Source organism: Dendrobates tinctorius, unplaced genomic scaffold, assembly GCF_039654945.1.
Source record: "Dendrobates tinctorius isolate UK_male_01 unplaced genomic scaffold, ASM3965494v1 ptg000039l, whole genome shotgun sequence".
NCBI lineage: Eukaryota > Metazoa > Chordata > Amphibia > Anura > Dendrobatidae > Dendrobates > Dendrobates tinctorius.
In genome coordinates, this window is record NW_027361707.1 from 22,559,610 (window position 1) to 22,585,271 (window position 25,662).

A 25,662-nucleotide genomic window follows, 5' to 3' on the forward strand; every position below is an offset into this window, starting at 1 on the left:
TTTAACTTTATTTCACAAAAAAAAAATTACTTCAGGTCCAATTTTTTTATTTTACAAAGGGTAACAGGAGAAATTGGACTGCAAAAGTTATTGTGCAATTTGTCCTGAATACACTGATACCTGATCTGTGGGGGTAAACCACTATTTGGGCGCATGGCAGAGCTCAGAAGGGAAGGAGCGCCATTTGACTTTATTGGCTAGAATTAAGATCGGACGCCGTGTTGCATTTAGAGAGTCCCTGATGTGCCTAAACAGTGGAAACCTCCCACAAGTGACCCCATTTTGGAAACTAGACCCACAAATGAACTTATCTAGATGTGTAGTGAGCACTTTGAACCTCCAAGTGATTCACAGAACTTTATAACTCCCAGGCGTGAGAATAAAAAAAAAAAATCATATTTTTTCCACAAGCATGACCTTTTAGTCCCCAATTTTTTTTTTTATTTTCCCAAGGGTAACAGTAGAAATTGGACTACAAAAGTTATTGCCCAATTTGTCCTGAGTACGCTGATACCCCATATGTGGGAGAAAACTACTGTATGGGCACACGTCGGGGCTCGGAAGGGAAGTAGTGACGTTTTGGAATGCAGACTTTGATGGAATGGTCTGCGGGTGTGATGTCGCATTTGGAGAGTCCCTGATGTGCCTAAACCAGGGCTGTGGAGTCGGTAAGCCAAACCTGCGACTCCGACTCCTCAATTTCCCTTACACCGACTCCAACTCCGACTCCACGACTCCGACTCCCACACATATTGCTTATATTTAAGTGAAAAATGTATTGTAGTACAATGTGAACCTCAGACATTTAATCATTTTTATGATCCAATAATCAAGATATTTAGATAGAACAGAATATATATTGGTGTACTACCCGGTTTTCATTCTTTTTGGTACAGATACGATATGGATAGACAGATATGGATAAATGGATAGATAGAGCAGATTTCTAATCTGCTTTTGCTATTGAAAACATTATCTATGAGCTCAAAAACCTTTCAGGTGATGCAGTTTTTTAAAAAGATGATCTGCTTTTGCAGCTGAAAAACGTATCCTCAAAAAACACAGGAAAAACGCTGTGTGTGAATGTAGCCTTAGATCAGGAATATAACAGCCATTTATAGGACATTTCATAACTTTCCCAAACTCCTATGAAAAAATATTCAGCACATCCTGCATTGAATTACTGTACCCAATTTATTATATATTTTAGGAGTCGGAGTCGGTCCATTTTATACCGACTCCAACTCAAACTCCACCAAAATGAGCACCGACTCCGACTCCACGACTCCGACTCCACAGCCCTGGCCTAAACAGTGGAAACCTCCCACAAGTGACCCCATTTTGGAAACTAGACCCCCTAAGAAACTTATGTAGATGTCTGGTGAGCACTTTGAACCCCCAAGTGCTTCACAGAAGTTTATAACAGAGCCATACAAATAAAAAAATATATATTTTTTTCCACAAAAACAATATTTTTGCCCCAAATTTTTTATTTTCCCAAGGGTAACAGGAGAAATTGGACCCCAAAAGTTGTTTTGCAATTTGTCCTGAGTAGGCTGATACCCTATATGTGGGGGTAAACCACTGTTTGGGTGCATGGCAGAGCTCGGAAGGGAAGGAGCACCATTTGACTTTTTCAAAGCAGAATTGGCTGGAATTGAGATCAGACACCATATTGTGTTTGGAGAGCACCTGATGTGCCCAAACAGTGGAAACCCCCCAATTCTAACTCCAAAACACCCTTAACCCTAATCTCAGCCCTAACCCTAATGGGAAAATGGAAATAAATACATTTTTTTAAATTTTATTATTTTCCCTAACTATGGGGGTGATAACGGGGGGTTTGATTTACTATTTATGGCGGGTTTTTATTTTTGGCAGCTGTCACACGCTAAAAGACGCTTTTTATTGTAAAAATAGTTTTTGCATTACCACATTTTGAGAGCTATAATTTTTCCGTATTTTGACCCACCGAGTCATGTGAGGTCTTATTTTTTGCGGGACGAGTTGACGTTTTTATTAGTACCATTTTTGGGCACGTGACATTTTTTTATTACTTTTTATTCTGATTTTTGGGACGCAGAATGAACAAAGACCAGCAATTCATGAATTTCTTATGTGTGATAAAATTGATAAATCGGTTTTATTCTTCGGGTCAGTACGATTACAGCGATACCTCATTTATCTTTTTTTTATGTTTTGGCACTTATATACAATAAAAACAATTTTATATAAAAAATAATTATTTTTGCATCGCTTTATTCTGCGAGTTATAACTTTTTTATCTTTTCGCTGATGATGCTGTATGGCGGCTCGTTTTTTGCAGGACAAGATGACGCTTTCAGCGGTACCATGGTTATTTATATCTGTCTTTTGGACCGCACGTTATTGCACTTTTTGTTTGACGGTATGATGATAAAGCATTGTTTTTTGCCTTTTTATTTTTCTTTTAAGGGGTTCACTAAAGGGGTTAACTAGTGGGACAGTTTTGTAGGTCGATATTAAATATGTGTAATTTTGTTTTATTTTTGTTTTCTATTTAGAAAAACATTTTTTAGAAGTGTTTTTTTTTTTTTTTTTTTTTTACATTGTCCCAGGGGGGACATTACTATGTAGTGTCAGATCAGCGACCAAACATGTGCTGCCGGCCATATTGGAACCAGGGGCCTGGAGGGAGGAGACCCACGGAGCGACTCAGCACATCGCGTCGCTCAGGGGGTCTTAGGGAAGCGATTGTCCCCGGTTCACTGCGATCATGTCTGATACGGAATAGTAAGTCCAATGTAGGTAAGGGGTTAAGGGTCGAAATTGACTTTTAGGATTGCTAGTCCCAATAGGTGGCACTAGAGTTCTAGTCCTCTTCCTCTCTGAAGAGAGAATTTGCATACCGTATATACTCGTGTATAAGCTGACCCGAGTATAAGCCGACCTCCCTAATTTTGCCACAAAAAACTGGGAAAACTTATTGACTCGAGTATAAGCCTAGGGTGAAAAATGCAGCAGCTATTGGTAAATTTCAAAAATAAAAATAGATACCAATAAAAGTAAAATTAATTGAGACATCACAAGGTTAAATGTTTTTGAATACCCATATTGAATTAGGAGTCCCATATAATGCTCCATACAGTTCATGATGGCCCCATAAGATGCTCCATACAAAATACACCCCCATATAATGCTGCACAAAGGTTAATAATGGCCCAATAAGATGCTCCATAGAATAATATGCCCCATATGCTGCTTCATAAAGGTTATGGCCCCATAAGATGCTCCATATGCTGCTGCTGCGAATAAAAAAAAAAATGACATACTCACCTCTAGTTGCTGGGGGCCAGGGGCCCGTGTCCTGAGCAGGGGACACCCGTGCGCTATGTGGGACAGGTGCCGGTGTCACCGCTGGCTCAGGCCCCAGCACCTGAGATATTCACCTGTCCGCGTTCCACCGCCGCGCGCCGTTCTGTCTTCCGAGTCCCTCTGTCAGGGACTGTTCAGGCAGAGGGCGCGGTGTGGACTAACCACGTCATTGCGCTCTCTGACCTGAATGGCACAGACAGAGGATGTGGAAGACAGAGCGGAGTGCAGCGGTGGAACGGGGGCAGGTGAATATCGCATATACTTACCCCCTCCTGGCGCGGTCTCTGCAACCCCGCTTTTCCCACGGTCTCCGGTGCCTTCGTTCAACGATCATGTGGTACCGCTCATTAAAGTCATGAATATGCGCATATTCATGACTTTAATGAGCGGTACCACGTGACCGCTGAAGGAAGGAGCCGGAGACTGTGGGAGAAGCAGGGGGGCTGCAGAGACACGCCGGGGGGGGGGTATGATCTGACATCTCCGCTCTCCCTCCCCCGCCGACCCCCTGGCGTACATGACTCATGTATAAGCCAAGAGGGGGACTTTCAGCCCAAAAAAATGGGCTGAAAATCTCGGCTTATATGCGAGTATGTGCGGTATTTAATTTCCCAGTGGAACATTGTGGCTTAAAAGTCTCCTCACCTCGGCATGGCAGGCTTGACATGTCACTCTCTGCAAGTAGAAACATTACCCCTTGAATCCTGATTGGGAGCCTCTCATACAGCCAAACACTTTGCACTGATGAGGGGAAACACCCCGAAACACAGTGTCTGCAAATTGAGATTCTGGTTTGGCTTTTATCCCAAGTCATGTAACAAGGCTCGTTAAAGGGTCGACATTGACTTTTAGGACTGCTACTTCCAATAGGTGGCGCTAGAGTTCTAGTTCTCTATCTTCCAGAAGAGACAATTTGCATATTTTTTTTTTTTTTTAACCTTTCTTCTAAGAGCCGTAACTTTTATATGTTTCCATTAACATAGCCGCATGAAGGCTGTTATTTGTGGGATAAAATGTAGTTTTGAATAGTACCATTCATTTTTGCATAGAATTTACTGGAAAACAGTAAAAAAAAAAAAAACTGTGCAAAAAATGCAATTCCGCAATGGTTTTATTTTTTTATATGATGTTCAAAGTGCATCAAAAATGACCCGATAACCTGATCCTCGAGGTCAGTATGATTACAGAGCTACCAAACGTGTACATTTTTATATATATATATATATATATATATATATATATATATATATATATTTTTTTTTTTTTTATTTTTTTTTTAAATGGTGAAAGAAAATGTAGAAATTGGTAAAAAAAAAAAAAATGTTGTTTGTGTTGCCAATTTTCTGAGACCTGTAATGCTTTCATTTCTACGTTGATAAAGCTGGTTGATGGTCTGCTTTTTGTGCAGCAAGATTTTTTTTGTACCGACAGCATTTTGGGACTGGTACAATAGTTTGATTGCTTCTTACTGCTTTTTTTTGGGAACCTGCGATCATCTGATCGCTTATAGTATATACTGCAATAGCATAGTTTGTCATATATAGTAAAAATCATAGTCTCTTATCAACACCAGCCACAAGCTGGGCTTAACAAGAGCACTGTAAACCATCTGTACACCGTTATCAAATCATGGCCCCCCTATCCGAAGGCTTTAAATGCTTCTTTCAAAGAATGACAACAGCATGTAAGTGGTTAACAGCAGCAGGCAGAGTTCAGCTGCATTTGCTGCAATTAGAGGCAGATGACGGCTATGTAACAGATCCATCATCTGCCGAGAATGGCGCAGGATCAACTCCTGAGCCAGCATCAAGGAAGGTGATTTGACACTGTGTGTACGGGTACGTCCTATGATGGGAAGTGTACGAGCAAGGCTTAGTCGGCCTGTGTTACCAGATCCTATTAGTTGTGGAGTCTGAAACTAACTTGGCTAATTTCGATATCAGACACTAGAAATCTTCGGTTTTACTGGAAAAAGATACAGACTTTTCTTAAACTCCACACAGAACAGAACTGCGGTAATCGGATGCCGTCCGCTCTCTCCGTCCGCTCTCTTCTTACCTTAGTGGAAGCATCGAAGGTCGCAGTTGTCCGGATCGCCTTTGTATTACTGCCGTGACTTAGTTCTGTGAGTGCAAAGCAGCCGAAAATCTAGAGAAAGAAAACGACATTGTAACAGAGCACGAGACGCCAACCGAGGTGCCCAAAGCGAGAGGCGATCACGGACCTAAGTGTACATTTACCGGTGTACGTTGTCCTGCATTTACAAATCAAGTGAAATGTAAAGTGATCTGTAAAGGTAACCCGACATCAGTAGCTGCAGAGATCTCACATTTAGAAGGATTGTACGGCCACTTATATAGTTTTGTTTTAGAACTTTAGCCTTTCACTGCAATGCTGCTTGGGGACTCAAACATATTTTTCGAGCACGCCGAAGAGCATGCTCAGATAACACCTTATCCCAGCACGCTCGCTCATCACTACTGTACAGCCAATTCTGCTGTTAATTTTCTAAATAAGTCCACCAGCTTCATCAGGTCGAAGAAATCTATGTAATGATGCATGGTGAAATCTGGCGACTGATCTGCTTTAAGACGATCGCAGGTCGTTCTGCTCTTGGAAACCTTAGCGATCATTTGTAATCTGCGGAGCACTATGTGCCTTATCTCTGTGCATTAATATTGTGACCCGGCGTCGGTAAATTCGGCAGCCTCTTTCGGTGCACTCCATGGTACCCGATAAAGTAAAGGTATAATAGTAATTGCGATACGTTCGGCCTCGCACAGCAAGAGGAACTTGGAGCAGCCTCCCTCTACACTTTCTATAAATCTATTGTGGGGACATTAGATAGTGAGGTCCATAATGTGAGCGATTTCCTATGACCGGTCACATATCGCCGACCTACCTCCATGCTTCGCGTCTGACTTAGAAACGTCTCGTGCCTCTCCGAGCCCGCATTTCCAACAGCACCGGCGAAGACCTGGGAAATGGAAAAAACAATTATGTGGTGATAGGAGCAGAACTGCGAAGCTATATATACACATAACAGCCTCCGACACACGACCGGAGTAATGTACCAAGGAACGTTAGGGCCTGGCTCCGGGCATCGCCCATATACCGCACACAGGCACCATGCGCACTTCTACCATCTTATTACAGAACACCCTTCTAAGCACATTACAGCTGGATTCTATCGCTGATACTTTGCTGAATTGCCTCATGTTCACAACCCTTCTACTTTTCAGGCTAATTTCCTCTTCCTTTGTGCATGAGAGGCGATGACTTGCCATGGTTAAAACATAAAAGGGTAAGAACTTAGACCCTATTAAAGTGGCGGTCCAGGACTGCATTACTGATGACCTACGCATGCGCATATTGGTGGGGGTCCGACACCCGGCACACCCACCGATCAGACTGCAGGTGAGCTCCCATAGAAGTCAAAAGGATCTGAGCTGTAGAAGCCACTACAACGTGACGGGAGCTGTATAACGTTTACAACCGGCTGCCCCCGGAGCTGATAACAGCTGATTGTTGGGGGTGCCGAGTATTGGAGCCCTACTAATCTTACCATATGGATAAACCATTAAAGGGGGTGTTCAACCTTAGGGTACAAGTCTGAAGTCACTCAATGTGAATCCTCACAGTGCAAGTGTAACTGCAAGTATGTGATTTGCATACTTCCAAGCTATGCACGTCTAGTCGGCATGTGACCGCATGTACGCAAATTACATACTTGCAACATGGAAAAAACAGCTATCAAACCTAACAATCCTCTGCCGCTATTCTCTCCTGCCGCCGGTGCTCTCTGACGGTCTCCTGGCTTTCTCAATGGCGGAGTGGCATCAGGTCTCTTTCCATGTGAGCCACAAGAAAGTGCTGGAAGACTTTTTTCTTCTGGGTCAGACAGAGCGTGACTGTAGAAGTATTGGACTTTACTTCGCTGGTACCATGAAATCACAGGCAGTTTTGCGGCAGGGGTCTTAGCCACGTAGCACGCTACAGTCCTGCAAGCCTCGCATGAATTCATTTGCACAGTTTTGGACATAATATCATGGCAGTGAAAGGTGTAAGGTAATAATCATTTCTTTTTATAGCGCCAGTATATTCCGCAGACACTTTACAAATCAGAGGACATGTACAGAGAATAGAAGATATTAATCAACAATTCAAGAAGGGTGAGGGTCCTGATCATAAGCTTACAATCTGTGAAGAAATAGGGGGGACACAAAAAAGGTAAAAAAATGCTTGTGGCGTATGGTCATAAATAAGAGAATTCAAGTAAAGCTGTAAGAGTCAGTCACCTGCCAGAATCTGAATATTCAGTGCATGGCGGATGTGGGAACATTAAGTAGGGAGCACATGGGATAGACAGCAGTGATGAGCGAAAGTGATGGGTGATACTCGAGTACGTGGCTGCTCGGCACGCGCCGAGCATTGGCTGGTGTTTGGACTGAATTCTCGAATCCCAGCCTTGCATGTTTGGTGCCTGTTACCCAGCCTATAACCATGCAGGGATTGCCTGCCAATCACTGTAAAGCCCCCGTTACACACTGCGATATCGCTAGCAATATCGCTGCAAAGTCACCGATTTTGTGACGTTACAGCGATATTACTAGCGATATCGCTGCATGTGATACTTACCTCCGACCGGCTCCCCCGCTGGTTATCGCTGATCGCGCGAGAAGCTCCTGGACCATTCCTCGTTGGCCACTTCCTGCGGCGCTTCCTGCTGTGACGACGAGCGACGCGTTGAGCCGGGCGGGAGGACACAGGATCGCCGCGTCTGACAGGTAAGTAGCGACCCCCGTCCCCAGCGATGTCGCTGGTGAGATCTGCCTGTGTGGCAGCTCACTAGCGACCACCTAGCGATTCACCAGCGATCCTGACCGCGTCATATCGCTAGTCGGGATCGCTGGTGCATCGCTAAGTGTGACAGTACCCTAACACCGCAGCCATCTTGGTAGTGGCATTACTGTGATTGGCTGGCCGCATGAGCTCAGAGGTTATTAACCCCTTCATGACCCAGCCTATTTTGACCTTAATGACCTGGCCATTTTTTGCAATTCTGACCAGTGTCCCTTTATGAGGTAATAACTCTGGAACGCTTCAACGCATCCTAGCGATTCTGAGATTGTTTTTTCGTGACATATTGGGCTCCATGTTAGTGGTAAATTTTTGTGTTTATTTGTGAAAAAATCAGAAATTTGGTGAAAATTTTGAAAATTTTGCAATTTTCAAATTTTGAATTTTTATTCTGTTAAACTAGAGAGTTATGTGACACAAAATAGTTACTAAATAACATTTCCCACATGTCTACTTTACATCGGCACAATTTTGGAAGCAAAATATTTTTTTGTTTGGAAGTTATAAGGGTTAAAAGTTGACCAGTGATTTCTCATTTTTACAACAAAATTTGCAAAACCATTTTTTTTTAGGGACCACCTCACATTTGAAGTCACTTTGAGGGGTCTATATGGCAGAAAATACCCAAAAGTGACACCATTCTAAAAACTGAACCCCTCAAGCTACTCAAAACCATATTCAAGAAGATTATTAACCCTTTAGGTGCTTCACAGCAGCTAAAGCAATGTGAAAGGAAAAAATGGACATTTTAATTTTTCCAACACAAATTTTCTTTCAGCATCAATTTTTTCATTTTCACATGGGCAACAGGATAAAATGGATCCTAAAATTTGTTGGGCAATTTCCCCTGAGTACACCGATACCTCATATGTGGTCATAAACCACTGTTTGGGCGCACGGCAGGGCTCAGAAGGGAAGGAGCGCCATTTGACTTTTTGAATGGAAAATATGCTGGAATATTTAGCGCTTGCCATGTCGTGTTTGGAGAGTCGCTGCGTGCCTAAACACTGGAGCTCCCCCACAAGTGACCCCATTTTGGAAACTAGACCCCAAGGAACTTATCTAGATGCATAGTGATCACTTTGAACCCCCAGGTGCTTCTCAAATTGATCTGTAAAAAAAAAAAAAAGTACTTTTTTTTCACAAAAATTATATTTGGCCTCAGTTTTTTCATTTTCACATGGGTAACAGGATAAAATGGATCCTAAAATTTGTTGGGCAATTTCTCCTGAGTGCACAGATACCTCATATGTGGTCATAAACCACTGTTTGGGTGCACGGCAGGGCCCGGAAGGGAAGGAGCGCCATTTGACTTTTTGAATGGAAAATTAGCTCCAATCGTTATCGGACACCATGTCGCGTTTGGAGAGCCCCTGTGTGCCTAAACATTGGAGCTCCCCCACAAGTGATACCATTTTGGAAACTAGACCCCTTAAGGAACTTATCTAGATGTGTAGTGAGCACTTTGAACCCCCAAGTGCTTCACAAAAGTTTATAACATAGAGCAGTGAAAATAAAAAATCATTTTTTTTTCCTCAAAAATCATTTTTTAGCACGCTATTTTTTATTTTCACAAGGGTAACAGGAGAAATTGGACCACAAAAGTTGTTGTCCAGATTGTCCTGAGTACGCTGGTACCCCATATGTGGGGGGGGGCACTGTTTGGGTGCACGGCAGGGCGCAGAAGGGAATGAGCGCCATTTGACTTTTTGAAATGAAAATTAGCTCCAATCGTTAGCGGACACCATGTCGTGTTTGGAGAGCCCCAGTGTGCCTAAACTTTGGAGCTCCCCCACAAATGACCCCATTTTGGAAACTAGACCCCCTAAGGAACTTATCTAGATGCATAGTGAGCACTTTGAACCCCCAGGTGATTCACAGAAGTTTATAATGCAGAGCAGTGAAAATAAAAAATCTTTTTTTTCCTAAAAAAAATTTTTTTTAGTTGGCAATTTTTTATTTTCACAAGGGTACTAGGATAAATTGGACCCCAAAAGTTGTTGTCCAGTTTATCCTGAGTACGCTGGTACCCCATATGTGGGGGGGAACCACTGTTTGGGCACACGTCAGGGCTCAGCAGGGAGGTAGTGACATTTTGAAATGCTGACTTTGATGGAATGGTCTGCGGGTGTCATGTTACATTTGCTGAGCCCCTGTGTGCCTAAACAGTAGAAACCCCCCACAAGTGACCCCATTTTGGAAACTAGACCCCCCAAGGAACTTATCTAGATGTGTGGTGAGCACCTTGAACCCCCAAGTGCTTCACAGAAGTTTATAACGCAGAGCCATGAAAATAAAAAATCATTTTTTTCCCCTCAAAAAAAATGATTTTTAGCACGCAATTTTTTTTTTCACAAGGGTAACAGGATAAATTGGACCCCAAAAGTTGTTGTCCAGTTTGTCCTGAGTACGCTGATACCCCATATGTGGGGGATGACCACTGTATGGGCACACGTCAGGGCTCGAAAGGGAAGTAGTGACGTTTTGGTATGCAGACTTTGATGGAATGGTCTGCGGGCATCATGTTACATTTGCAGAGCCCTTGATGTACCTAAACTGTGGAAACCCCCCACAAGTGACCCCATTTTGGAAACTAGACCCCATAAGGAACTTGCCTAGATGTGTGGTGAGCACCTTGAACCCCGAAGTGCTTCACAGAAGATTGTAACGCAGAGCCATGAAAATAAAAAATCTTTTTTTCCTCAAAAAAGGAATTTTTAGTTCGCAATTTTTTATTTTCACAAGGGTAACAGGAGAAATTGGACCCCAAAAGTTGTTGTCCAGTTTGTCCTGAGTACGCTGATACCCCATATGTGGGGAGGGACCACTGTTTGGGCACACGTCAGGGCTTGGAAGGGAAGTAGTGACGTTTTGAAATACCGACTTGATTGAATGGTCTGCGGGCATCATGTTACGTTTGCAGAGCCTCTGATGTGCCTAAACAGTGGAAACCCCCCACAAGTGACCCCATTTTGGAAACTAGACCACCCAAGGAATTTATCTAGATGTGTGGTGAGCAGCACTTTGAACCCCCAAGTGCTTCACAGAAGTTTATAACGCAGAACCGTGAAAATAAAAAATCTTTTTTTTTCCTCAAAAAATGATTTTTTTAGCCCGCAATTTTTTTCTTCACAAGGGTAGCAGGATAAATTGGACCCCAAAAGCTGTTGTCCAGTTTGTCCTGAGTACGCTGGTACCCAATATGTGGGGAGGGACCATTGTTTGGGCACACGTCAGGGCTCGGAATGGAAGCAGTGACGTTTTGAAATGCAGACTTTGATGGAATAGTCTGCGGTCGTCATTACGTTTGCAGAGCCCCTGATGTGCCTAAACAGTGGAAACCCCCCACAAGTGACCCCATTTTGGAAACTAGACCTTCCAAGGAACTTATGTAGATGTATGGTGAGCACTTTCAACCCCCAAGTGCTTCACAGAAGTTTATAATGCAGAGACGTGAAAATGAAAAAAACATTTTTTTTCCACAAAAATAATTTTTTAGCCCCCAATTTTTTTTATTTTCCCAAGGGTAATAGGAGAAATTAGTCCCCAAAAGTTGTTGTGCAATTTTTCCTGAGTACGCTGACACCCCATATGTGGGGGTAAACCACTGTTTGGGCACACGTCGGGGCTTGGAAGGGAGGGATCACCGTTGACTTTTTGAACGCAAAATTGGCTGGAATCAATGGTTGCACCATGTCGCGTTTGGAGACCCCCTGATGTGCCTAAACAGTGGAAACCCCTCAATTCTAACTCCAACCCTAACCCCAACACACCCCTAACTACAACCCTAACCCCAACACATCCCTAACCCTAATCCCAACCCTAACCATAAACCTAACCCCAACACACCCCTCACCCCAACACTAACCATAACACTAACCACAAGCCTAACCCTAATTCTAACCCGAACCCTAATTCCAACCCTAACCCTAATTCCAACCCTAACCCTCTTTCCAACCCTAACCCTAACCCTCTTTCCAACCCTAACCCTCTTTCCAACCCTAACCCTCTTTCCAACCCTAACCCTCTTTCCAACCCTAACCCTCTTTCTAACCCTAACCCTCTTTCTAACCCTAACCCTCTTTCTAACCCTAACCCTAATGGAAAAAAAAAATAAAAATATTTTCTTTATTTTATTGGTTATGCCTACCTATGGGGGTGATAATCGGGGGGTTCATTTACTTTTTATTTCATTTTGATCACTGTGAGAGTGATCAAAATGAAATAATGGAATCTGCAGCCGGCAGATTCGGGCGGGCGCACTGCGCATGCGCCCGCCATTTTCAAAATATGGCGGCGCCCATGAACCGGACCCGCCGGACACCGGGAGCGACGGGGGAACTTAGAAGGTGCCGGGGGCGGTGAGAGTGGGTGAGGGGGTTATCGGAAGCTGGCGGGGAGCGGAGGGAATGGGAGGGAGGGCAGATGATGACAGCGGCGGCAGATCGCCGCTGTCATTCAGTTGCGGGGGGGCGATCGCCGGTGGGGGGGGTCGAATCGGTGTCTCCAGCCATGTCCGATGCTACTGCAGCATCGGCCATGGCTGGATTGTAATATTTCATCAATTTTCATTGATGAAATATTACTATCGCTCTGATTGGCTGTTTCACTTTTAACAGCCAATCAGAGCGATCGTAGCCACGTGGGGGCGAAGCCACGCCCCCTGTGGTGAATTACAAAGCCCCCTGTATCTGCGGGTCAGGTGACCTTTCATTGACCCCGGTCACCCGACCCGCAGGGGGGCTTTGAATTCATGACACAGGGTATGCGTCATAGGTCGGATTGGCACCGACTTTCATGACGCATACGCTGTGTCACAGGTCGGGAAGGGGTTAAAGGTCTGGCACTGACACGCTCGACTCACCGATGCCATTGCACTGCTCAGGGACATTTCTTATTGGCGGGAAAGAGCAGTTATCTAGGCCTATGTGTCCACAGTTTTAGGAATCAGAGTCCTCTAGTGGTGATACTTTGCTGAGCCATCTTACTAAAAGTCCTTCTTAGGGCTAACCTTGTGCTTTACTGTTTCTATGCGATACATTCTGCATTTAGCCTAGGGACCACTGCTGGAGCAAGGAGAGTGGCTGAATACAGCCTCTAGGCAGGGCTTAGGGCTTTGTAGTCCATTGCTAAATATACAGCTGCTGCAGGTCACCTATTTTTTTTTTTTAAACCGCTTGGCCTGTAACAGGTGACCAAATTTTAGTTCTTTTTTATTAAAAAAATTTAGTTTTAATAAATCAAACAAACTTGTTTTCCAGAGACCTAGCAATTAGAAAATGCATAAGGCGTGCATAATGGAAAATAAATACGGGATGGGGAAGTGCTGATGATGGTGAACCCAGACGCTGAGGACGTGGGGCAGGTGCAACTCTGCCCGTCACTGGAGCCAGGGCTGTGGAGTCGGAGTCGGAGCTCATTTTGGTGGAGTCGGAATAAAATGGTCCGACTCCTAAAATATATAATAAATTGGGTACAGTAGTTCAATGCAGAATGTGCTGAATATTTTTTTCATAGGAATTTGGGAAAGTTATGAAATGCCCTATAAATGGCTGTTCTATTCCTGATCTAAGGCTACATTCACACACAGCGTTTTTCCTGTGTTTTTTGAGATACGTTTTTTAAGCTGCAAAAGCAGATCAGCTTTTTAAAAAACCGCATCACCTGAAAGGTTTTTGAGCTCATAGATAATGTTTTCAATAGCAAAAGCAGATTAGAAATGTGCTCTATCTATATATCCATTTATCCATATCTGTCTGTCCATATCTTATCTGTACCAAAAAGAATGAAAGCCGGGTAGCACACAGACGAACACTCTTTTTTTTTTTAGCACCAGTCAGGTACACCTCATAGCTGCCCAAAAGGACGCCCAGGACAGGCATTGCTCGTCTTCAGTAACACATCAACATCAATTGATAGTTGGAATAAATAGACTACATTCACCACATCTTAAGGTGCAGGCTTTATTTTCAAGTGTAGGGGTGTGCAGTATAAGGTTCTGCAGCAGCTGAGGTGTGCACTATGAGATTCTGCGGAACAGTATGAGGTTCTGCCCCCCCTAATTTTGATCCTGGCTAAAACCATTTCTTATAGATATGGCGAACCCTCAGGTAACCCTAAATGAAGGTCAATGGACACAGGTCGCTGAATTGAAGGAATTGCTTAATCACCTTTTTACCGTGACTAAAAAATTACAAGCTGAGGATTTAACTCCTGGCATTTTCATAAGGGAGTGGAAGAACTTGCTATTTTGCCTGTCCCAAAGAGGAGATTTAATCGCAGATGGCATTTCTGCTTCAATGAAACGGAGAGACACACAGCTATTGGAAAATAAAATTTTTCTGGCAGCTGTTTATGTGGACCCAAGTCATCGTATATTGCTTGATGATCAACAGCTTACTAAAGGAAAAGAAGCTCTGACTGAGGTAGCAGTTAGGATGAGTGGCCTACAGGAGGACTGCCAGGCGCAAGAGGACTTGGGTCCTGACAGTGCTACTGCTGCCATATCTTCATCCTCATCAGATGAGGAGTTTGACTTTGACAAGTATTTGGATGACATGGAGCAACCAAAGCGTTGCCGCAAGGAAAAAGATTTCACTCCGTCTCCTATAGCAAACAGATTGACCATATTTCAGCAAAATGTTTCACTTGCTCTCAAAGAAATAGAAAAATTCAACCATTCATCAAAACTGACTGTGCATGAGGCAATTCCTTTATACCCGGAAATTGTTAGAGATGCTGCCCATGTGGTTACGGCTTTGCCTCCAACCCAAGTTAGTGTAGAGAGGTTGTTCTCTAGCCTTAAAATTATTAGGTCAGATGTGAGGTCATCTATGAAGGAGGATCTGATGGAGGCAATTCTATTTCCTAGAACAAATTCATAGACTGCACAAATGTTATTTAGTATGTTTTTGTTGAAAACTGTTTTTTTGCCACTTGCATAGTTTATTATATAGTGATATATATATATATATATATATATATATATATATAAAATCGATATTACATAGTGTATTACATATATACAATTTATTACAGTTTTTTGTGTTCTAAAGTTGTATTCCAATAAATATATATTATGTTCTATCTAAATATCTTGATTATTGTATCATAGAAATGATTAAAAGTCTGATGTTCACATTGTACTACAATAAATTTTTCACTTAAATATAAGCAATATATGTGGGAGTCGGTGGAAGGGAAATTGAGGAGTCGGAGTCGCAGGTTTGGCTTACCGACTCCACAGCCCTGACTGGAGCACAAGCAACACACACATCCACAACAAGATTCCTGTTCCACTTTGCAGGGAGGCACGGGACGCCACTTCTGAAGTCACACCAGTGCAAACAGGTAGTTGGTTGGATAGCAAATATTGCCAGTACCACCCAGTCTTCCACATGGTTGAGTCTCACCACCCAAATTCTGGATCACTTAATCCTCACCCTGATTCTCCTTCCTCCTACCATGTTGAGTCCCAGGAGACCTGTAATCCCACACTAGGACACTCCGAGGAGCTTTTTACCTCATCATAACTTGATTGTGGTCTCTCACCCTGCATGTTCCAAGAGGAACAGGAGGACATGCTGTTTAGTGATGTACAAAACTTAGAGTAGCCACAGCCTCAAGATGATGACGGTGGGGAACGGCAAATTTTCCTAAGGGGATAGATGATGATGAGACTGCCCTGCACCTGTCATTACACATTCTGAGGCACCATCATCAGTTACTTTCAAATCTTTGTCCCAGCCCAGCAGTCAGCTGAGCCTACTCCAGGCCTTGGAACTAAAGAGAAACGCCACCAACCAACAGGTCCAAACGCTGAATAGGCACATTTCCATGCTGGTACCTGTTTAGCAGGATTTCGCCCGACTTAAGGCGGCAGCTGTCCCTCGGTACTCGGTCCACAGCCGCCACTATTTCTCCTGGTGTGACGTCTGCAACTTGTACCAGCATGTGTCCAGGAACATCACCCATGACCTTACCAACGCGGTTAATGGGATTGTCCACTTAATAACAGACACATGGACAGCGCTACTGGCCAGGCCATGAAGGCTACACTTCCCTGACGTCACACTGCATGAACATTGTGGAGGCCCGGGCAGAGTCCCACCCTGGCACGGCACATGTGCTACCGATGCCGAGGATTGCTGGTCCTACTTCTACCAGGGTTTGCTCTACCTCCCTAAATCATTTCCTGCAGCCCTTCCTTCTCCTCCTCATCCTCCATCTCCGATGTGGTATCTCAGAGCACGTTGTCCACATCAGCTGGAAGCTCTGCAGAACTGCCTCAGCAAAGCGAAAACAGGCTCTGCTGAAGCTAATTTTTCTAGAAGACAAACAGTACACTGTGAAAAATATTGAAAGGAATAACAGACCAGACAGATCTGTGGTTCACTCCGCTGAACCTACAAGCAGGCATTGTCGTTTGTGATAATAGCCGTAACCTGGTGGCAGTTGTGGAGCTTGGCAAGTTCACACACCTAACCATGCTTGGTCGATGTGCTCATCTTGGTAGTTCAGCAGTTTCTGAAAACCTACTCAGTTTCCAGAGCTTCTGGTCAAGGTACTCTGCATCAGTACCCGTTTTCACAAGTCGGCTACAGCTGCCGGCGCTCTGGCACTGCTGCAAGAGCGCATGCAAGTGCCATCTCACCGACTGGTATGCAATGTCACCAAGCACTGAAACTTCAAACTGCACATGCTGGCAAGGCTTTGAGAGCAGCAGAGGTCAGTTGTTGAATACCAGCTGCAACATGCCGTCGGTATTCTGGTAAGCCTTCGCACATAACAACTGAAGAGTGATCGTGGTTGTCTGACATGTGTGCGGTTCTCCAAAGCATTGAGGATTCCACAAAGATAGTGAGTGGTGATAACGATATAATCAGCGCATCAAACTATGCTTCTGTGCCTACTCAAACAGTCGATGCTGACAATTAAATATGAAGCTTTGCATGCAGACCAGGTGAGGATGGAGGAAGACACCAACCAACAGGGAGACACTACCGAGTCCAGCCTCATCTCATCTGCTCAGAGTGGACTGAGTAACAATGAGAAGGTGGAGGAGGAGGAACAGGAGCTGGTTGCAAGCGCAACAGAGGCTAGTACCCACACAAGCTTTGGCTCGTGAATGGGCTGAGAAGGTGGAATGAGGAGGAAGAAAGGGAGAAGCTGGAGAGTCATCATTATGGTGCAGACAGGGAAGTGTTGGCTGTAGGGAGCTTGGCACATATGGCAGACTTTATGTACCGTTGCCATTCCTGTGACCCTCACGTTATACCAATCTTGGCCAAAAAATACAAAAATGGTGCTATACCAGAAGGTCATTGTGGAAATATGTTGAAAAAATTCCCATTAGACAACGCTAGCGGCAGGGAGCAAGCTTCCTTGCCCAACCAAGCAGGAGAGGCGAAGGAGACACACACCAGATACAGCAGAGGAAGGGGTACACTGTCAAAGGCCTGGGCCAAATTAATGCACCCTCCCAGCGGCCAGGCCCTGATGACCGGGTATTTTTGACAAGGAGGGAAAAGTTTTTAAAGATGGTCAAGCAATACCTGGCTGAAACCAGCATACTCCCTAATTTTGGATTAGACAGGAGTGGACCAAGAGTCCCAGGAGTGTAGAGATAATGGAAATATTAGAGACAGGTCTGAAGTTAGTGGAACAGTTCTGGTTGACGGATGCTTTTTTTTCCTTTCAATAGTGGTGTTTGAAGAAGGACAGAAAGAAAATAGATGAATGAGAGAGGGTAAATATTTTAGTTAGGTGGATGGTGACAGCAGAGGAGAAGGTATGAAGGAGATGAGCGAGAATAGGGTCAGTGGTGCAGGTAGTAGGAAGAGAAGAGATGAGGAGCCGAGTAACTACTTTTGTGACTAGTTCAAAAATGGAAACAGAACTTAATGAAGCAGAGGAGCCATGATATTGGGGGATTGGGAGACAATAAATGGCCAGGTTATCACCAGGAAGTGAAAAATGTCAAAGTGTGTACGTTGGCTTTACATTGTCCATAACCTTTCCTTACCTCTTTGCATTTAGTGGAGGAGCCTTTGGACTCACCTGTGTGTTCAGGAAATATTTAGCAGCCAGAGACCAGTCATACATGCCCAGGCAGTTAATAAGGATTAGTAGCTTCTGAGGCTTTTCCATGGTCGCGTCAAAAGTCAGGAAGTCGTATTCAAATATCTTCTTGCACCGTAGAAACGTCCGCTCTCTGTACTTTTCCAGGGGCAGATCTTCCCCGGGTTGGCGGTAGAACAGCGGATCATTCTCAAGTGTGGTGAAGATCTTTTTCTGAAGCAGAATAAAAATTAAATAAAAAATTAATAAAATGAAAAGGCGGTCATAAATTCCTTATATATCTACCACTGGACCTTTGAGTATGGGTAAACTACAACCAGCTCCATTCACCAGAACAGGTCGCAACGCCAGGTAGTAGGCGTCACTGTGCGCTGAAGGAGGCGCAGCGCTAAAAACTGCTGCAGCTTCTCTTTTTTCACGGTTGTGCGGATCCCACAGATGAGACCATTCACTGATGACAAGGAAAAGGCCCATACAACCAATATGACATCACTTTATAAGATGGGAATATCCCCTTTATATAAGCAAGACCCAATAAAACGGGATGAAGTCAAATAACAAGATAGAAATCGAATAATTCAATTTTATGATTTTTTACAGCTTGAAAAAAACAGGACCTGTCATCAGGACATTTAACCCCTAAGTAAAATGAGTGTAAAGCCTCTAAGATTTTTATTCCATTTATTCCTTGCTTGTAGAATTTCTCTGGGGCTTTTTTGAGAAATCTACTCCTAAAGTTTTATTCTCAATTGCATCGGGGCAGGTACTTCGCTCCTCACCACCGGTTGTTGATTGAAAGGCGCCATCATTGCTGCCAATGACGTCGCGGGAGCCGGTACATTGATCTCCCAACGTCAACAGGAGCTCACTACACAGGCGCTGCCTCTTCTGATGAAACAAACCTGGGCAATGACGGTGCCTGCACAGAGAAGACAGGTCACCGAGGGAAGGGTGACCTGTCGATCAACGATCAGAGGCTGCCGGTGAATTACAGAGCTGGGGAATGAGGCGCCTGCCCTGATGCACTTGAGAATAAAACGTCAAGAGTCGATGTCTCAAGAATTCCCCAATGAAATTTTATTATCAAAGTGTAATAAGCATTGAAGGTGCTTTAGATTCGTGCCTTTAGCGAGGAGTGGAATATCCTGCTGCAGGGTCCTCTTTCGTGTACCCGGTGCAGACATACAGGCTCATCCTTGACCTGACGAACCATTTCTGGCCAGGAGCCAGCTTGACTACACATTCATTTACAAGGTTCCTCAGCCGGTATCTCTGAAGCCTCACAGCTCGGAGGCCGCTGCTTTTGTACATAGCACTCGTACCTTAAAAGCTACGATGTCTTCGTCATCCAGAAATATTGCCATGTCCTTCCAGCAGAAGGAAGCCTTCCTGCGGTATTCAGTAAGTGGTCCATTGGGTAAGTCGGGCAGCAGTTCACCCTGGGATGCGGCCTCTTTGGCATCAGTCATCTTGGCAGTGATCGTACTCAATCTGCTGGATAAAACCATATATCATACCATGGAGGAATACGAAAGAAAAGCTGAGCAAACGCGTCTGTTGTCACCGGCCGTGCCCCAATCCAGAGGACGGCTAACAATGCAGTAAAACTCCCTTAATCTGTAATCAGATGTTAGAATATCAGAAATTCTGTCTGTGTCCGGCTCATATTTATTTCGGAGCCACAATAATGACTACCTGCCTCAATCATGGAGACATAAATCTAAAAAAATAGCTTTAACGCCCATATTCATCTCAGTCTCTGGTCACACCTAAAAAACAGTATCTGGGTATAATGTGAAGATGACCGAAAATTCTCAGCCACCTTTGGGTACATTCACATGATCCATTATGACCATGCAGTTTAAGGGGTAGTCTCACAAGAGACCTGTCTCACCCCACTACATCATATATGCCATAAATGTTTGAGGCGCTTGGGTCCCAGAGATGGGACCCTCATCTATCTCCAGAAGAGGGGGTCACCTAATCACTCGTTCCAGCTGGTATCCGACCAGCAGATTGTTGGGGGCCGACCCCAAAGACCCAATCAGTAGTGAGATTATATGCTGCGTCCTGTTTGCTGTGTACCCTGCATGAACACCACTGGGCAGGGAAATAAGAGTGAAGGGGGTACAAGGCTAAATTACTGCTGAATTTCCATTTTCTCAGGATCACCGGGGATCAAGAAGTCAGACTACATTGACCATAGAGTGATGGCACATCATCATTTTAGAAAATGGGAACACCCCCAAGAAATCTCAGGTCTCCAGCTGGCCGCAGTGACATTGCACAGTGCAGTGATCAGTAATAATACAAGTTCCAATTTCTCTCTTACATTACAGGCGCATTGCATGGCCTATAAGCCTCCTTACGCTGGCATGTCAGACATGTCACTCTCCACAGGAGAAACGTTACCTCTTGTACTCGGATTCAAATCTTTCTTAAAAAGTTCTAAAGACAGACGTTTCCCCTTCCATCCTAGAAGCCTCTCATACAGCCAAATCAGATCTCAAGCTTTGCGCTGATCAGAGGCAACAACCCCCAAACATGTGACTGCAAACTGAAATTCTGGTTTGGCTTTGATCTCAAGTTATGTGGCAAGGCTCATTAAAGGGTCGATATTGAATGTTACTTCCAATGGATGATGCTAGAGTTCAAGTCTTTCTTCTCTAATGAGGCAACTTACATGTGATTTAAGAAGTCACAACATTTAGGAGTCTAAAACTCATGAAAACCTTTGACACACTCAGTGCAGGAATGAATGTGTCGCATAGAGTTATGTCTTTTTACATCTACTAAGGAATGTGCTCCTCAGACCTTGTGGGGGCGTCACAACCATGGACCAGAACTCAATCACAGGACAGTAAAACTTTCACACTCCTTATCTAAGAACTGTTCTGATATTTATGGACACAACTGTTTAGCCCTCTCCCATAATGATAGTTCCGCTTCCTGTCACTTGTCATATCTATTGCATTATTCCTGTGTCATGTTGTGTATAAATATGCGATTCTTCAGATTTTGTATTAGTCAATGCCTCATGAAGAGACCCGAGTAGTCTCGAAAGCTTGCAGTGTGTTACCATCTTTTCAGTTAGCCATTAAAAGGTATCAACCACTGAGAACTCTCAATTCTGAATATTCTTCTACAGTTGAGGCCAAAAGTATTGACACCCCTGCAATTCTGTCAGATAATACTCAGTTTCTTCCTGAAAATTATTGCAAACACAAATTCTTTGTTATTATTATCTTCATTTAATTTGTCTTAAATGAAAAAACACAAAAAAAATTGCCCTAAAGCCAAATTGGATATAATTCCACACCAAACATAAAAAAGAGGGTGGACAAAAGTATTGGCACTGTTCGAAAAATCATGTGATGCTTCTCTAATTTGTGTAATTAACAGCACCTGTAACTTACCTCTGGCACCTAACAGGTGTTGGCAATAACTAAATCACACTTGCAGCCAGTTGACATGGATTAAAGTTGACTCAACCTCTGTCCTGTGTCCTTGTGTGTACCACATTGAGCATGGAGAAAAGAAAGAAGACCAAAGAACTGTCTGAGGACTTGAGAAACCAAATAGTGAGGAAGCATGAGCAATCTCAAGGCTACAAGTCCATCTCCAAAGACCTGAATGTTCCTGTGTCTACCGTGCGCAGTGTCATCAAGAAGTTTAAAGCCCATGGCACTGTGGCTAACCTCCCTAGATGTGGACGGAAAAGAAAAATTGACAAGAGATTTCAACGCAAGATTGCGCGGATGTTGGATAAAGAACCTCGACTAACATCCAAACAAGTTCAAGCTGCCCTGCAGTCCGAGGGTACAACAGTGTCAACCCGTACTATCCGTCGGCGTCTGAATGAAAAGGGACTGTATGGTAGGAGACCCAGGAAGACCCCACTTCTTACCCCGAGACATAAAAAAGCCAGGCTGGAGTTTGCCAAAACTTAGGCCGGTTTCACATTTGTGTTTAGGGCTGCAGCGTCGGCCTGCGCATGGCCGCCGCTAAGCCCCGCCCCCTGACGCGCCTCCTCCGGTAGCTCCGCAGCCGGGCGCATGACGCTGCATGCGTCCCCTATCTTTATCACTGAGGACGCAGGCCATGCGCAGTATGCGTTTGGCGGCGCCTGTGTCCTTTTGACGGTGCGCCGAGCTCAACCAAATTGTAACAGGTTGCGTTTGGCACGGGTAGGCACACCGTCAAAAGGACGCAGGCGCCGCCAAACGCATACTGTGCATGGCCTGCGTCCTCAGTGATAAAAATAGGGGACGCATGCAGCGTCATGCGCCCAGAGGCGGAGCTACCGGAGGAGGCGCGGCAGGGGGCGGGGCTTAGCGGCAGCCGTGAGCAGGCCGACGCTACGGCCCTAAACGCAAATGTGAAACCGGCCTTACCTGAAAAAGCCTAAAACGTTTTGGAAGAATGTTCTCTGGTCAGATGAGACAAAAGTAGAGCTTTTTGGGCAAAGGCGTCAACATAGAGTTTACAGGAGAAAAAAAAGAGGCATTCAAAGAAAAGAACACGGTCCTTACAGTCAAACATGGCGGAGGTTCCCTGATGTTTTGGTGTTGCTTTGCTGCCTCTGGCACTGGACTGCTTGACTGTGTGCATGGCATTATGAAGTCAGAAGACTACCAACAAATTTTGCAGCATAATGTAGGGGCCAGTGTGAGAAAGCTGGGTCTCCCTCAGAGGTCATGGGTCTTCCAGCAGGACAATGACCCAAAACACACTTCAAAAAGCACTAGAAAATGGTTTGAGAGAAAGCACTGGAGACTTCTAAGATGGTCAGCAATGAGTCCAGACCTGAATCCCATAGAACACCTGTGGAGAGATCTAAAAATGGCAGTTTGGAGAAGGCACCCTTCTAATATCAGGGACCTGGAGCAGTTTGCCAAAGGAGAATGGTCTAAAATTCCAGCAGAGCATTGTAAGAAACTCATTGATGGTTACCGGAAGCGGTTGGTCGCAGTTATTTTGGCTAAAGGTTGTGCAACCAAGTATTAGGCTGAGGGTGCCAATACTTTTGTCTGGCCCATTTTTGGAGTTTTGTGTGAAATGATCAATGTTTTGCTTTTTGCTTCATTCTCTTTTGTGTTTTTTCATTTAAGACAAATTAAATGAAGATAATAATACCAAAGAATTTGTGTTTGCAATAATTTTCAGGAAGAAACTGAGTATTATCTGACAGAATTGCAGGGGTGTCAATACTTTTGGCCACAACTGTATCTACTGGCCAACACGGTACAAAGATATACATCTTTCCTGTATCAATCCCTGGCATGACTCTCATCTCTCTGTTGCTAAGATGTAACAGAGTCTGTCAACGGAGTCTTATTCAGTCTACTGCAGGGGTTTGGGAGGGTCTTTGATTGTCCATGTTTTGTCTATCCATATGTCAGTGGACAGCTTTTTAAAGAAATCTCCAAAGGCTCAAAAAGTCGCGGGTTTCCACTTTTCTTATACATACGAAAACCATTCCAACCCTTAGCTACGGGTAGCATCACACTTACTAATAAGAGGAGAGGAGTCCGGACCCCGCAGACTACGAGCAGCAGATTATGGATGAGGCGACGTCTCCAGCTAGGATCTTATGTCCCCGCAGCGCTGTAATACATTACTACGGTATTATTTGCTGACCCTGATTGCATCGATAAGATAGCCGGACTTGGGACTCTGCAGTGCGGAGGTATGAAAGTCCTTCTCTGTCTTGTCCTATCGTACCTTGGGCTGTGACACTCAGGGAGCAATGTATACATCAGGTTTAGGGTAACACGGTGGATTTTAGAGGGGTCGTCCACTTTGACATATATATATACACACACACACACACACTGTATATTTTTTGCTATACCTAGAACCTCGATTCCAAAAAAGTTGGGACGCAGAATAGAATGTAGAGAAAAGAAGACCGCTATGGTTTGTAAATCGCCTATAGCCGTATTTTATTCACAAAAGAACATAGGGCACAGATCACAAGGTGATTAATGGACATTTTTCCATTTCATTTGAAAAAAAATTAACTAGAAATTGATGGCTTTTTACATCTGCCCCATAGAGAATGAAAAAATACATCTCAGCTGCTGCTAGACTTGATAATGGGAATCAAATGTCCTCGGCTGGGATAAAAATTTGCCGTTCTGCCAGTCGGTGTGGGTACCTGCAGTCAGACCACCACCAATCGGTAAGTTATCAATTGGTGTAAAGTAGACAATCCCTTTAAGGCCAGTTTCGAACAAACAGAATTTGGGAGAATTATATAGGGTGTATCTGAGCAAATCTAACAAGAGTGGCAGCCATCATCAGCTATCAGCATAACTCGCCGAGGGTGTGTCGCTCATGGCTGCGCGCACACGCTGCACAATGGCTGCGCGCACACGCTGCACAATGGCTGCGCGCACACGCTGCACAATGGCTGCGCGCACACGCTGCACAATGGCTGCGCGCACACGCTGCACAATGGCTGCGCGCACACGCTGCACAATGGCAACGCGCACACGCTGCACAATGGCAGCGCGCACACGCTGCACAATGGCTGCGCGCACACGCAGCACAATGGCTGCGCGCACACGCTGCACAATGGCTGCGCGCACACGCTGCACAATGGCTGGGCGCACACGCTGCACAATGGCTGCGCGCACACGCTGCACAATGGCTGCACGCACACGCTGCACAATGGCTGCGCATACACACTGCACAACTTAACACTACTGACATACCATGCTTCCCATTACGACGGTGGCGCCGGATACATCTGTGTAAACCCCGCAGATCAGGGTACAGCAACATACTAAAAAAAAAAAAAAAAAATCTACAAATTTCCAGTAAGTATGCGTGCACTGAGCCAGCAAGAAATACAATGTGTCAGCTGTCAGCGGACTATAAGGGTATGTTTCCACGTACCGTTCTTGCTGCGCTTTGGACAGAGGGGAAAACCCGCTCTGCCCAAAGCCCCGCCCCCTTCTGGCCGCGCGGTGATTCCGGATGTGCTCAGTGAACACATCTGGAATCGCCGCAGCGTAGCCATAGAGTAGGCGGTTTACCTTGTGGAGACTGAGCGTCTCCGCAAGGTAAACCGACATGCTGCGGTCTAAAAAGACGTGCTGCATGTCCGATTACGCGGGTGTGTCACCCGCGTCCCTGCACGCATAGTGGAGACGGGATTTCATAAAATCCCCTCCACTATGCTGGAACATCTGGACGCTGCAGATTAAACACTGTGGCAGGACGCAGCGTCCAATCCGCAGCAATTCCTGAATGTTTCCTGACCGTGGGTGAAGGCCAGGGGTGATTTTGCAGAGGACTGTTGTTTAGTCTGATTGTAAAGGTTGTGCAGTCTGTGGACATATTGCTTGTGTATTAAAGTTT

General features: G+C 44.6%; 1 protein-coding gene across 6 annotated transcripts in view; it reads right to left on the minus strand.

Annotated features, from left to right (window-relative positions):
* ACOX3 (acyl-CoA oxidase 3, pristanoyl) overlaps positions 1-25,662 on the minus strand; it is a 126,644-nt gene that overhangs the window by 98,596 nt on the left and 2,386 nt on the right. For 2 of the 6 annotated variants that reach the window (XM_073574557.1, XM_073574551.1), the window contains exons 1-5: positions 23,808-23,922; positions 19,617-19,785; positions 18,274-18,507; positions 6,257-6,331; positions 5,413-5,502 (exon numbers count right to left, since the gene is read on the minus strand). In XM_073574557.1, the coding sequence (XP_073430658.1) occupies positions 5,413-5,502; positions 6,257-6,331; positions 18,274-18,507; positions 19,617-19,763 (546 nt within the window). In that variant the 5' untranslated portion in view covers positions 19,764-19,785; positions 23,808-23,922. Of the gene's footprint in view, positions 1-5,412; positions 5,503-6,256; positions 6,332-18,273; positions 18,508-19,616; positions 19,789-23,807; positions 23,923-25,662 lie in introns of those variants that run through there. The other 4 variants (XM_073574552.1, XM_073574553.1, XM_073574556.1 and 1 more) reach the window with 3 other exon arrangements.